The 13765-nt window shown below is 48.9% G+C and overlaps 7 protein-coding genes across 7 annotated transcripts; 2 read left to right on the plus strand and 5 right to left on the minus strand.

The window, feature by feature from the left end:
• Positions 1–645: 645 nt before the first annotated feature.
• On the minus strand, positions 646–1549 carry N7503_010588 (uncharacterized protein; the record flags this gene model as incomplete). Its single annotated transcript, XM_057070134.1, has 2 exons — positions 646–1301; positions 1366–1549. 2 exons carry the CDS (start codon positions 1547–1549, stop codon positions 646–648), a joined length of 840 nt encoding a protein of 279 aa, XP_056916745.1.
• A 1659-nt stretch (positions 1550–3208) lies between these two features.
• N7503_010589 (putative PHD and RING finger domain protein) lies at positions 3209–5198 on the minus strand (the record flags this gene model as incomplete). The annotated part of the gene is made up of 2 exons (XM_057070135.1): positions 4885–5198; positions 3209–4809 (listed from the first exon to the last, which is right to left on the minus strand). Exons 1-2 carry the CDS (start codon positions 5144–5146, stop codon positions 3209–3211), a joined length of 1863 nt encoding a protein of 620 aa, XP_056916746.1. The 5' UTR covers positions 5147–5198.
• A 785-nt stretch (positions 5199–5983) lies between these two features.
• On the minus strand, positions 5984–6821 carry N7503_010590 (60S ribosomal protein eL43). The gene is made up of 4 exons (XM_057070136.1): positions 6745–6821; positions 6640–6670; positions 6359–6523; positions 5984–6236 (listed from the first exon to the last, which is right to left on the minus strand). Exons 1-4 carry the CDS (start codon positions 6761–6763, stop codon positions 6173–6175), a joined length of 279 nt encoding a protein of 92 aa, XP_056916747.1. The 5' UTR covers positions 6764–6821; the 3' UTR covers positions 5984–6172.
• Positions 6822–7498: 677 nt separating this feature from the next.
• On the plus strand, positions 7499–8972 carry N7503_010591 (saccharopine dehydrogenase family protein; the record flags this gene model as incomplete). Its single annotated transcript, XM_057070137.1, has 5 exons — positions 7499–7688; positions 7757–7904; positions 7962–8034; positions 8085–8209; positions 8264–8972. 5 exons carry the CDS (start codon positions 7499–7501, stop codon positions 8970–8972), a joined length of 1245 nt encoding a protein of 414 aa, XP_056916748.1.
• Positions 8973–9137: 165 nt separating this feature from the next.
• N7503_010592 (alpha/beta fold hydrolase) lies at positions 9138–10551 on the minus strand (the record flags this gene model as incomplete). The annotated part of the gene is made up of 7 exons (XM_057070138.1): positions 9138–9415; positions 9470–9521; positions 9592–9922; positions 9982–10091; positions 10163–10270; positions 10324–10376; positions 10473–10551. 7 exons carry the CDS (start codon positions 10549–10551, stop codon positions 9138–9140), a joined length of 1011 nt encoding a protein of 336 aa, XP_056916749.1.
• A 678-nt stretch (positions 10552–11229) lies between these two features.
• Positions 11230–12843, minus strand: N7503_010593 (pinin family protein; the record flags this gene model as incomplete). Its single annotated transcript, XM_057070139.1, has 3 exons — positions 11230–11592; positions 11664–11732; positions 11827–12843. The coding sequence occupies 3 exons, from the start codon at positions 12841–12843 to the stop codon at positions 11230–11232; spliced, it is 1449 nt and encodes a 482-aa protein (XP_056916750.1).
• A 461-nt stretch (positions 12844–13304) lies between these two features.
• Positions 13305–13631, plus strand: N7503_010594 (PHF5 family protein; the record flags this gene model as incomplete). Its single annotated transcript, XM_057070140.1, has 1 exon — positions 13305–13631. The coding sequence occupies one exon, from the start codon at positions 13305–13307 to the stop codon at positions 13629–13631; it is 327 nt and encodes a 108-aa protein (XP_056916751.1).
• Positions 13632–13765: the final 134 nt, after the last annotated feature.

A 13765-nucleotide genomic window follows, 5' to 3' on the forward strand; every position in this document is an offset into this window, starting at 1 on the left:
GTTGATATATATGTAGATCATGAAATGAACATTTTACCTTACCATTGGTGCAAGCGTTAAAACCTGAGGCATCGTTGCAAGGGAACGTCAATACATCTTCAGATGCTTTGATAATGTAAAAAAATTAACATCATCATACCCAATGGCTCACAATATGAATAAGGTAGGAGGAAGATGGAGACATTATTCAAAAAGCAAAAAGAAATCTCTCCCTCGGGGAATCGAACCCCGGTCTCCCGCGCTTATCGGTGTTAATGACAAGCGGAAATCATGACCACTAGACCAAGGAAGATGAAATAGTCGAGTTTCCGCTCGACCACTTGGTACTGGTTGATGTGTGTATTCGCAATTTAGCCAATATAATCCCAACCTTTTTCCTTCCCGAACATGCGAAACTCAACCAATTTAGTATGTCCAAAACTCGTAGAAACTTCCGAGAACTATTATACGTTATATGACTTTTCAAATATCGATTAGGGTTTAAAATAATTTAATCGTATCTCAAAAATAGCTACTGCTGGACCAATCTTAGAATTTGATTACATAGTGCCGGCGCAATCACCAACCCGTCAATTGAATCCTACGCACTTCGAGCCCACTCGAGTCGTGTCATTAATTATCTAATCTGAACAATATAGAAGTACATTACTCCATCTCATGTATAGGCTTCACCTTTGCGCCTCCATGTCCACCTGGTCCACTTTCCAATTCCTGAGCTTCGTATGCCACCACATGGTCTTGAGCAGGCAGTTCCGTTGTTTTCCTGTCCGTCATCGGTATAGCCCCCGGAAGCTCAGATCGATCCCTGCCGGACATTTCCGCAACATCCGAATGATCTTGATGATCTTGGTTCAAAGCATTATACTTTCGCCTCCGCCAGAGAAACCAGAAAAGGCCTAATGCAATGAGCGCTGCAACGCCAACACCCACCCCGACACCGACACCGATCGCCGTTGAATTTGAGGAGCTATGGCTGGAGGAGGTAGAGGTGGATGATGAAGTTGTAGCAGCCGTTGGACTAGTTTGCGCGGTCGCAGTCAATAACCCACTAACAGAAGCCGTCTTCGATGCTGAGACCGCGTCGGATTTATCTCGGATATAGAAATCCGGGCTCCAGGCCCTCCATCCATTATTATTATCTCCACGAAGGGCCGAGCCATCAAACAAGCCGATCTGATACTCCGGGCTACTGGTATTGAAGTCGGAAGGTATGGCCCAGCTATATTGCTCCAGAGTGCAGTTTGCGGTGGTATTTGAGACGATTTGGTACAGGGTGCTGGTGGTGGAGAAGGTCGCATCCACTGCAAGAGTCTATATTAGTGATCCATCGTGGAGTACTTGGGGAACGGGGATGGATGCACGAACCGACGATCTGGTCCACTAAACCTCCTCCTGGTCGGCCCAAAGTAATATTCAAGGGGAGTTCTCCATCTTCGATGGACCCCCACTGCAGATTCAAGGATTCGCCCGGGTAAAATTCGTTGTTTTCGGTGTTGGTGAAGCCGTAGAATGTCCCCTCTACACAATTTGTGTATCCGTTTGTTGACATGATGGTCGCATAGGGGCACGGGGGACCTTGCCGTACACGTCTGGGGTCACTGGGGCATGGGGCTAAAGAAACAGGGAAACATATGGATTATGTACCCTATATACGGGATACTTTGCCGCTAACTTATTTTCGTGTCCCGCCATAATCTACATTAATATTTCACGATACCGAAGGATCTAGGCTGTCAGCCCATGTGCTATGACCCACTTGGGTACACAGCTTGTACACGGTGAAATGTGCCTTCATTCGAAGTGATGGTGGTGGAAACTCAATTTCAAACATATTTCCATTAATAATTTGAGATTGAAATGCAGGGGGCGAAGCTATGCTAATAATATCGGTACTTGTCCAGTGTTTTCGCTGGCTGTCTACCAAGTTCAAGTTCTGGAGACTTTGTTCCTTACTAGCGCTTATGCCTAACCACGCTTATGATACAAGCGCTTACGGTATTATCTTGAAACCAGCACATCAAAGACTGTCAGCCCCAAATCATACTGTATAATCGTGAATCAGGGATCAGGGTCTCGGGAAAAAAAAAACCACCACACGTGTCAGCCACACTTGGACTTCTCATATGGCTTTACATATGCAGTACCGTGGACCTATCATTACCCTACTCATGCTCACTTATCTAAAAAATGGGATCATTCGATGTTTCTAGGTGCCTCTGCACAACTGAATGAGTTTTCCACAGCCCTGGATATCAGCACAATAGGGGCCTTCAAATGTTAAGATATATATTTGCTCCAACCTTGGACCTGGGACCTCGCTAGCTTCTCGACTGCCCAGGTGAGAATTGTTTTTTTTCTCCCATCCACAGGTTTCCATTCAAATACCAAATGTTTCTAAACCACTTGCAAATTCGCAGGTGGATGGCTATGGCTAGATTACGACTTCCAAGGTTTACTCATGGGGTTGCAAGGATGAGAAAGAATGAGGGCAAGACCTTGGGAACCAGGAATCACTTTAAAATATAAAAGTAAAACTATGATTCGACAAAGAGAAGCCCTGGAGTGTCATGCTCAAGAATCGCACTTTCCTGAAACAAATTATTCTTTGACAACCGAAACATGATATGCAAACCTTGGAATCTGGCCAACTCTCCAAGCACACCGTACCTACCTGGATATATACGTACCCTGTATGATATCTTTTGCTTGGAGATCGAACGGCAATGGCACCACACAGGTGGCTTACGCCCGGGGCTGTACTCGGTCCATGAGTCTGGCTCACCGGAAGCTTTCATTCTGTGTTTGGTCACAGTTGGAGACCCATGCTCCCTTTCAAGGCCTCCGTATGAGAAGCTCAATCTCTTTGTCACTCAATTCTATAGTCCTGGAGATGACTGGTTCAGTATGTATGGTTTGTCATGCATAGGTGTGGACGTATAAAAATGTCAATATTAATACTGGGCATATTATATAACATTGAAGGTAAAGTTCTCCGAGCATGCTGTAAATCAAGGCATGCGCCAATTCGGATCGAGAAAATGAGTAGAATGGAGTTCCGGTTAATATCCCGCTAAAAAAAAAAAAGACTCCAACTCGGATTGTCCAAACGCCAGATGTGTGGTACATCGTCCTTGAGAAAGAAACTGAAGATCGCCCGCTGAAAAGAAACGCCTTGAAAATGCTGATATCACATCATATATCATCACAATCATTGTATGTCACCATCACTGTCAGATGCCACCATAGGTTGTTTATCTTTCCTGTTGTTGGGCAGAGTGTCGACAGTTCTCTGCACTTCGCGTTTTGCGACTTGTTCTAAGTCAAGACGGGATTGGAGATTTAGTGACTCGACAGATCCGATACGCTCATAGAGCTTTCTGGAAATAGTTCGGTTGATCTCGGTATATTGTTCTTTGGTCACCATTTTTGCGCGGTAATGGGGTTTCAACGAATTGCCGACCATCTTCTGAATGGCGGATTTGACGGCAAGGGAAGGACCGTGCCGACTGGGTGATGTTTCGGGAGAGGATCGAGATTGGGCTAATTCGAGAGCTCGTCGAGGAATGCGTGAGCGTGGACGAGCCGCTTCGCGTCGCGGCGCGGCATCGTCCGAAGTAGGAGAGGCATCGCGGCTACCAGAGAAGGAAATCTCGGGCGAGAATGGAGGTGAAGAAGGTTCAACTGGGGAGGAGAGTTGAATGGGGGAGATGGGCCGACTGCGGGAAAAAGGTGGTGGGGTGGTGGATGCAAGTTGAGGAGAGGGGTGATTGGAAGAAACGGGAGAGATGGATGGTGAGGATGGACCAGGAGTAACATGATCGGTAGGGGCAACAGATGCAGTGGCAGAGGGACCGATAGAGGTACCATGGCTCGGTGGGGATGCATCTTCAACTTCCTTCAAGAGAGAGGACAAGAAGCTCGGTCCACCGACACTATCCCCGTTCACTCGTGCATTCGAACTTGCAGCTCTGGAGGATTCTCCATTTTGATGAGCCATGGCAGCGAGTTCCTGCGGTCGTCTCGTGCGCGGACGCTTCAATTTCCGCCGCGGTTCCGACGGCTCAGGGGATGGAGACATGGTCGGTTCCTTGCGCTTGCGGGCAGCACTTGGGTTGTTCTCAATCTCGCGAGCCCTCTCAAATGCGTTCCAAGCACGCATTTCCTCCAAGGACTCAGGCTCGGGTGTTGGTACTCTGGGAATTCTAGGTCGGGATTGCCTAGCAGGTTCTAGATCAAAGAGCGCAGCAGTGTCGCGAAAACGACTGCCTCCACCTTGTCGCTCGGCGACCTCGAATCGGCGTTGCCATGCTCGAAACTCACGCTGATTTGCTTCTTCCCGACGACGCTGTTGCAGTACCCGCTGGGCGGAGCGATCATCGTCAAATGGGAAGTCCAGATCGATATTGAGATGGTCCCAAACAGACTGCCATACCCGTGCCCAGTGCAATGAGTTGGCTTGGTTGCGGCTCTGGAGTCGTCGCTGCTGAGCTCGAGTTCGATGTGCTGCTCTCTCACTTGTACGAGCGGGGCGACTAGACCCTTCAGAAGCCGGTCCAAGCGCCCGTTGGTACTCGCATGTGGAGCAGTACCACGACCCAGCGGGAATTCCATCTAATCCTAAACAGTATGTGTGTGAGGGAGCATCGCATCCATCACAAAGGAGCAACACATCCTCGTTGTCGGCTTCCCCGCATAGTGTGCATGGTAGGGAGTCAGCGAGGTCATCTTCGATATAATCGATCAGCATGGTCGGATCCACCTCAGCGACTTGCACACGATCTTGAACGGCGTATGATGAGGTGACCTGACCTGTAAAAATTAAAGGACCAGTTAGTCAAAGGGCCTCGTGAGTAGAAGGGACTATCGAAATAAAGGACCACGTACCTCCAGGTCGGTCGCTCAGCTCGACCATGTTGAAACTGCGACGACATATTGGGCAACTGTTCGCTCGCTCTACCCATGGCTTGAGGCAGTTATTGTGCAATATATGGCCACACGGCAATAACTGGGCGATTTGACCCGGATCCTCATCGAGACCCTCCTTGACCGTTATAGCATCGTGGAGATGGGGTCTTGGCACGGGTTCGGCGGGATCACTGGCGCTTTCGCCAAGGTCTCCTAAACAGACAATGCAGGTGTCGGACATGGACAGGGATCAAGCCAGGGGATAGGAGGCTGAGAGTCGGCATGAAGAGCGTTTCGTGAAGTGTACGAAAGAAGAAGAGGAGTGTGGGGAGGAGAGAGCCCGGCCTTTTGAAGGTGGGCCGGGATTTCCAGTCTAACGCAAAACAGGGCGGCAACGTGACGGGGCGAATCATCCGCACTCGCGCACTTGCGAATGAGCGCCAGAGAAAATAAACTTGGTTCAATAAGTCATAAGGGACGGGAGTATCCTATTTAGGTCTAAGCGCTCGCTATGACTCCCTTGTACAGATTGTAGATCGGAGATGGTGGCTACGATTGTCCCTTGCTGTAGCGCCCCCAAGGTGACTCTGCCCTTGTCTATACAACTAGCCTCAATATGTCACCACCCCAATTCTCCAGGGCTACGTCGCTAACTACGCGAGTTCCACAGCTTAGGCCGCAAGATCTCTATTTTAGCGCATTAATAACGGCAGAGAAACCCTGCTAAGGTCTAAACCGAGATTCCAGTCGTTCAGGCGCCCCCTGCACGGGAGTGGGCCCCATGCGAGGAACGCTGCTAGAGGTGCCACGACTATTTCACCATACTAGACAAGGAACCGAGAATGTACAGGGCGCAAACGGTTGATATGTCCTGCACACTGTGGGCTCGCAATGGAGAGCTAAAAGTTCTGGTTGCCTGATAAGGGAGGCGCGGGGGAGCCCAGGCATCTACAACTATTGCCCAGATCACCAGAGCACCGTCATCAAGCCGCACTCGTAATATCGATGTTGAATCCAAATCTGTTCGCATGCCAGACACGGTCGCAGGACTCGATCAGAGCTTGACGGCTTGAAGATTGGGTATTGGTGAGTTGGTTGTCTATTCCGATCGGCTGTAGCCAACGAAGCCCCGAGGGGTAGAGAAATCATGGCGTTCATGACGTTACGCGGGGAATCAAGTGCAATGCAAAATCCTTAGATTCCAAAGTTTTTCATTTTTGGTATTCAGACGTGACCGTAGAGTAAGAAAAAAATCATGTCCCATTTTTTAAACCTCAGCGATCTCACGGAGACGGCGGATGGTGGAGCGGGTGGCAGCGGCAGCGGGGGTCCTGTAAGCAGATTCAACAGTCAGTATATGCTTTCGCAGGTCACGAATCCTGGTATTCCTGTCCCAATCCATCCAGGTCCAGGTCCAGATCCAGGTCGTATCGAGAAATTGCAAGTGACTTACGAGACGGTGTAAGCACCACCGGCGACGGTCTTGTTGCAGCCCTTGCACTCCCAGATACCAACAGCCTTGCGCTTCACGGTGTTCTTTCCGCAGAAGGTACAGATGTAACGGGCGTGCTGGGTGACTTCCATCTTCTTCACCTGCTTACGCAGGGAGGCACCGTATCTGTAGGGAATGAGTCAATATTCGGTTTCTTTCGTGTTGCCGGTCGCGGTTCTCAGGTGAGGTTTCATGTTCGATCGAGAGCGAGGGCGAAATCGAGGAGTGGGCGATGTTCATACCTGGTACCATATTTACCGGTGATACCGACCTCTGGAAGGGAATTAGCATTCTGGAAAAAAGGGGGGTTTCATTCGAGAGGGGTAGAGAGGTTTAGAGAGACATACTCTTGGTGCGCTTGGTCATCTTGTCTGCAGTGCGGCTGTAGGTTGAAGATGGGTTCAAAGCAGATCGAGAAGAGGCTTCTGAAGAGTGGTTGTGGGTGGGCTCGCTTAGGGCTATTGGGGCTTGGCGGGAGTGTGTGGTCACCTGACAGGGGACGTGATTTTGATTTTGATTTTAATTTTGGAGTATTATGTCATTGACGTCATGTGACTCCACAGATTTCGATTGGTTAATGGTCTTCAGTCCAATGTGGTCCCTTCGCATTCCATGATTGGTTCTTGCCTGTTTTCATCTATCGATTCCATTGCTTACGCCCACCAGAAGCATACTCATGCAGGGGTATCATATTTTTTTTGTGTGCAAAAAAAAAACTTCTAGATTTCATATCCATGTGCCCTAGATTGAAACATACGGACATTTCCTAGTCCTCCATGACTTGACGCGATCTTTGCCTCGGTCCCGTGGCAAATAACAAGACTGATCGACGTAACCAGACGGCCTCGGTCGAACAACTCTCCGTATTCTGAATGTAGTACATAATCATGCATTGTACTACAATAACATATAAAGACCACCTTGAGTAAACTGAGAGATTCTCTTCTTTGATGAATAATTCTTTCAAGTCTGTCCCGAAACATACCTTTTAAATTAGTTTCACATACCTCCCTTACTAGCGCCGAGGAGCTGTGATCCTCCGAGAGCTTGGCCCTGCGCAAGTGGAGCTCCATCCCCAAAATACAACAGATTCTCACCACAATGGCTTCCAACAGGGAGTACGACTTGGTCCTGCTAGGCCCGACCGGTTACACGGGTCGATTATGCGCTGAGTATATCGTGAAGAATCATCCCACCGATCTTAAATGGGCTGTCGCAGGCCGCTCAGTAAACAAAATTGAACCCATCGTCGAGGAACTCAAGGCGCTCAACCCCGACCGTCGTGCGCCAGGTACGCAGAAAGACAACGTGGCATCTTCAAATTGTCAATTGGGCGCATGCTAATATGGGTCTTCGCAGATGTCCTCCCAGTCCAACTGAACCCCACCGAATTGAAGGAGCTTGCCCAGAAGACCAAGCTGATTATCAATTGCATTGGTCCCTACCACCTATACTCTAGCCCGGTGGTCGAAGCTTGTGCCAATAATGGGACCCACTATCTGGACGTGTGAGTAATCCTCATGCTGTAGGTTTGCTGCTTAGACTAACCTTGGATTTCCTACAGGACTGGAGAGACACCCTGGATCAAGCTCATCATTGACAAGTACCATGAAACGGCCAAGGCCAATGGCTGTATTGTAAGCCTTTCGCTTTGCTTCTAAAGCTTTTGGTGTCTAACAAATATTAGATCATCCCCTCTGCTGGCATGGAAAGTGTCCCTGCGGATATCTTGGCGTGGGCTCTTGTCAAGCGAGTCCGCGAGGACCTTGGATCGCAGACCCGTGGAATCGAAAGCTGCATCAAGGACATCAAGTACGTCTTCGAAACCTACACCATACTGACCCACCAAAATCTGACCCTTGCTAGATCCTCCGGCGCTAGTGGCGGCACCCTTAACACCATTCTGAGCATCTTCGACTGGCTCCCAATTTCGGAGCTTCTCAAGTCTATCGGTCCCTTCTCGTTGACAGGTTCCGGTCCACTCAAGCATGTTCCCAGCGACTCGATCATCACCAAACTCTTTGGTCTGCGGTCTGTTCCCGATCTGGGTACCCTCACCACCTCCCCTAACGGCATGGCCGATATGGCCATCGTCTACCGCAGCAGCACCCTGATGCCTGAGTTCTACGGCAATCGGTTCGTTTTCCACCAGATGCTGTACGTGCGCAACGCTCTTCTCGGCGTCGCCATGCACATCGGTTTCAACCTTTTTCTGGCGCTCCTAATGTTCCCACCTGTGCGCTGGCTGTTACGCAAGTTTGTATTCGCCCCCGGTGCTGGTCCGACACCAGAGAACTCTCGCAATGACCGAGTGGAATACCATGCCGTTGCGACCGCAGACCAGGATGTTCCCAAGCCGAAGCGCGTTTTCGGTAAGTTGGCCTACGAAGGAAATATGTATGCGATGACCAGCGTGCTTGTTTCGGAGGCTGCTATGGTGATCCTTCAGCAAGAGGAGAAGGTTCGCAAGGTTTCTCGTGGTGGCATTGTTACCTCTGCCACGCTGGGCCAGGAATATGTGGATCGTCTGGACAAAACTGGAGTCCACATTGAGACCAAGGTTTGGGAATTTTAGATCTCTCATTTCGGTTTCCATGCAGGTGGCTTCAATCGCTCCTAAATACGCTCGGTTACGACACTCTTTTACGTTTGACGAATTATTCTTACATAATGCCGTTCATAGCTCCAGATAGCATGCGCAATGAACAATTTGTCCTTTGATTATACCTAAGCTCCAAAGTTAAAGCTTCTCCAAGGGTTTCCCTGTAAATGCAACATCCTTCAACCATTCAGAAATGATGGCGTTCACTTCCTCAGGTTTCTCCCACAGCGCCCAATGCGCAGTATCAACCTGCTTCAGATCTAGTCTAGGGAACTGCTTGCTCATAGCTTTCCCAAGGTGTGGCGGCAGAGCCTCATCTCGAAGAGCCTGAATGAAAAGTGTAGGGGCAGTAATTTTTCGACCAACGATACTCAACTCATCCTCGAAGTTGATCTTCCGCGTTCGGTACCAGTTCACTATATCGCATTAGTTGATGTATTGTAGCTTAAGAGAGAAAAGGCAAGACATACACGGTGCATGAATTCCATGCCTTGAGTATTCCTGTCCATAGTACTCCAGTTCCTGAACAAGAAACGAAAATGGTCAGCCTAGAGCCGTAAACAGATTTCCTCCATAAAGCTGAGAAACTCACCTCCTCACTCAATAATCGCGAATGCCTCAACCTCATCAAATGATCAAGTAGAACCCCCTTCTCGGCCTCAAAACCATTCTGCTTTTCAGGCGTCCGACCTCCAAGTAAAGCAGTCAAAAACTGTTTGATCTCCTCCTTAGACTGAACAACTTTCTCAAGCTCTCCACTTGCAAACTGAATTTGATACCCAAAGTTCGGCATGACAGTGTGCGCCATTTCTTCCAGCGGCATGTAATCTTTCTTGGGACTGGAGTATGGCACGCACACAGTGAAGAGGTGGGTGACTAGATCAGGATGCCAGAGAGCAACGCGGTAGGCTAGGAAAGCGCCCCTAATTATAACTTAGTATATGATAACGCGATAGCGATTTGAGAGGTTTGATCTTGTTACCAGTCATGTCCGCCTAAAATAATTCTCGATTCGCCGAGGTGTGTGGCTAAGGCTTTGATGTCGTCTGCAATGGCTTTGTGTCCGTATTGGGTGTAGTCATCGGGGGCTTCCTGTTTTTACACATATGAGTATTTTCTTTTTCTTGTTTTGTGATCAAATGATCCTGAGCTTATCGTCTTACTGTGCGGCCGTAGCCAAGGCAGTCTGGAGCAACGACTCTCAGCCCCATGTTCACCAGCATGGGGATTTGGTATCGCCATCCCATAGATAGGTCTGGAAACCCATGTATCTATATTAATATTAGCAAATAACGTATTATTTTTAATTGCAATATTTACTTGCCAGGAAAATGGTGGCACGGTAATTGCCGGATTGGGGTTGACTGAGGAGGTAGCCTTCAAGCCCGGTATGTTGTTAGGCATGGCCCATAATTAGGGAGGAATGTTTTTGGATTTTCTTTAATGAATTCCCAAGGGTAATTTGAAACTCACCGTATTTTCGTCCGTTGAGGGTGGCATATTCATACCTGATGCGTTCGTCGCCCTCGACACGGATCTTGTCGATTGTCATTTTGACGATTTCCTGGTCGTAATACCAAGGTGACTTGAATGAAAGAGGATTGTTTCAAGGCTAGGTTGTTTTCCGGGGCCTGGGGTTATTATTCGACCAGCGAGAGGTCTTTAATATAGAACAAAGTCGGGGTCATATGCTAATCCAAGTCAGTTCTAGTGGGTCGCTTTGACCATGACGTAGGTCAGATGAGACCAGAACGGGCTAAATAATACCTTGAAAGACGTGCATGGATAGCTTGAGCAACCTTGAAATCAAATGAATGGCAGGAATCCAAGAACAAGTAGCTTAAAGAGGGGAATTGCAATTTTGTGTTTATGTGTTACGTAGGATCCCCGGAGCCCCTCTTGACCGATCTGCAGTGAGCCTCGGCTCCTGTAATCCCACCACTGTTCAAATGTCACACGACTCGACAGGCACATTTGAACCGGGGTAATTTCAATGATTTGACTGACAACTCATTATGCAAATATGGTGATAAGAAGCCTCCATCAGAGATGATTTTCTACGGGTACCTAGACAGTGATATGGAACCGACTTAAGCTGAGGATACTGTTTTTGATATGGCTCACAAAATTCTCTGGAAAATTACATATGAAATCCCGGTCTCGGCCTCTCAAGACGGTCTAGCTACAACAAATACCCAAATATTGACATTATTAAATGGGTCCGGGAAGATCATTTGAGACAGCCCACGCTTTCAACACCAAATCTCGTTTCCCGTGTCATCGTATCGCAGGAATCTTTTTCCTGCATTTCCTTTGATCCAAAAATGTCAGCAGTGCTCTCCTCAATGTGAAACTTTGATTCTGTCTTTGGAACTGAAGTGGTACCGGTATCAACAACAGACTCGGGCTCCTCCTTTGGGGGCTGGATGTCTCCGTTCATCATCCCTGCCTCAAATTCCACATTGTCGAAAGTCTGAGCCGGGTACTTTTTCATGAATTCGGCGTACTCAGCGGCGTTCGTACGCTCAGCATATTCAATTTGATCCCGGATGGTCTCTTCATCACCATCTCGAAGTTTGGCGGGTCTCCAGAGCTGAAGAAACAGTGTGTTAGCTACGGGGCATGCGCAAGCCTTGAAAGGGTCAATCTATTGTCAAAATATACCAGAACGGGCTCCGTCACAGTCTTCAAGTACCGAGCATCCACAAGATTCTTCGCATGCCGAGCCATCATCTGGAAGTTATGCATTGTTAGCAACAATTTACGAGTCCGAATGAAAGGAAGAGGAAACAATTTACGTGTCCGAATGAAAGGAAGAGGGACTCACGGCATCTCTCTCTCGAAAAGCTTTTGCCATATCCTCAGCCATCTCGTGACGCTCAGTTCGTCTCTTCCGTTGGCGATTAGACTCCCACAAAAAGGTGTCCGCCTTCAATTTGGCTTGCTGTCGTAATTCAATCTGCTCTCGACGCCCCTCACGAGTCTTTTGCGCAATGTCGGTCTGCTTGCGCGAGAGGGCATTTGTTAGGTTGCTGAACAATCTTTGTCCGCGCTGGCGCTCCTCTCCACTCGTAGGCTTCTCAGGTCGTGTCTCTTCCGACGGAGGTGGTCCACGCCAGGAGGCGTCGCTAGGGTGAGGCTGATTTGGGAAGAAAACGTCACTTCCTTGCCTAAATTTGCGGCGTTTCACAGCTTGATCGGAAGCGGTGGGCCTGCGGCGCTCCTCTACTGGGTAGTGGTACTCAGGTGATGGATGAATATCAGCGTTTTCTTGACTAAACCGGCGGTGTTTCGCAGTGTATTCAGAAGGGGAGGAGTGACGGTACTCCTCTGCTTGGTAGTCGTATTCAGATGATGGGTGGGTTGCAGCTTTTCCTTGAATAAATCGGCGGTGTTTCGCAGTGTATTCAGAAGGGGAGGAATTGCGGTGCTCCTCTGCTGGGTACTGGTACTCAATTGATGGGTGGATATTAGCACTTCCTTGACCAAATTGGCGGTGTGACACAGCGTATTCAGAAGGGGAGGAGTTGTGGCGCCCTCTTTCTGGGTACTGGTATTCAGATAATGGGTGGGTATGGACACTTCCTTGACTGGATTGGCGGCGTTTTAGAACGTTTTCAGCCGGGGAAGAATTGTGGTACTCCTCTGTTGGGTAGTGGTATCGAGGTGATGAGCGACAATCAGCTCTCTTTGGACTAAATCGATGGCGTTTTGCAGCGTGCTCAGAAAGGAAGGAATTGCGGCGTCCTCTTGCTGGATACAGGTCTGGGTACAGTGATGGGCGGGTATGATCATGACGAGGACGACCAACTGCCGAAGCAGGTGATCTGTAGCGTTTCCTCATACATAAGCTTACCCAGGTGATAGAGAATATGTCACGTGCAGATAGGACTGGAGGAGCGCGACGGGGTGGAAAAGTTCGTTTACGTTGATATTGATGCTAGTATAGGGCACCTCAGCGGGCTCCACGCATAGCGGGGCAGGAAAGTGCAAACGCAGCTACGAGCCAATCAGACGATTCGATCTCTCTTGCATAATGTGACATAAATCTCCAATTTTGCTGAACGATATGTACTGTACGGCATCTAAAGCGTATGTTCTAAACTGAAGCGGGAATGTTGCTCGAGGGTGTATAGTATATGTGGTCCGTGCGCAGCGGAAACGCTAACTCCTTCCAGCTTCTTCTCTCCAGCTTCTTTCCTTTCTTCCCCCAGAACCCGCCACTCGTTGATTTCTAATCCAACAACATATCACCTACCTTCCACAAACCTCAACCCCTTACATTCTTTCAATCGTCCATTCACCATGTCGCGTCACCACCCCGACCTTGTTATGTGCCGCAAGCAGCCCGGCATCTCCATCGGCCGACTTTGCGACAAGTGTGACGGCAAATGCCCTGTGTGTGATTCTTACGTCCGTCCCACAACTCTCGTCCGCATCTGTGATGAATGCGCCTTCGGAAACTACCAGAACAAGTGTGTGGTCTGTGGCGGTGAGGGAATCAGTGATGCCTTCTACTGCTTTGAATGTACACGCCTTGAGAAGGACCGAGACGGGTGCCCGAAGATTATCAACCTAGGAAGTTCGAGAACCGACTTGTTCTACCAAAAGAAAAGTTTTCGGAATCATTGATCGGGGTTTGCGCCTCTCTCCGCTGCTGGCTTTGTGGAGTGGACGGGTATCCAGCACGGTCTTACAGTCTGTCTTGGTAGGGTTGAGGGCCTTTTTACTTGACATGTCTTGCCAGAGGATGAGCGACCTCGCTC

The sequence above is a fragment of the Penicillium pulvis genome (genome assembly GCF_028828015.1).
Source record: "Penicillium pulvis strain IBT 33274 chromosome Unknown scaffold_8_segment0_segment0, whole genome shotgun sequence".
In the NCBI taxonomy this organism is placed as follows: domain Eukaryota; kingdom Fungi; phylum Ascomycota; class Eurotiomycetes; order Eurotiales; family Aspergillaceae; genus Penicillium; species Penicillium pulvis.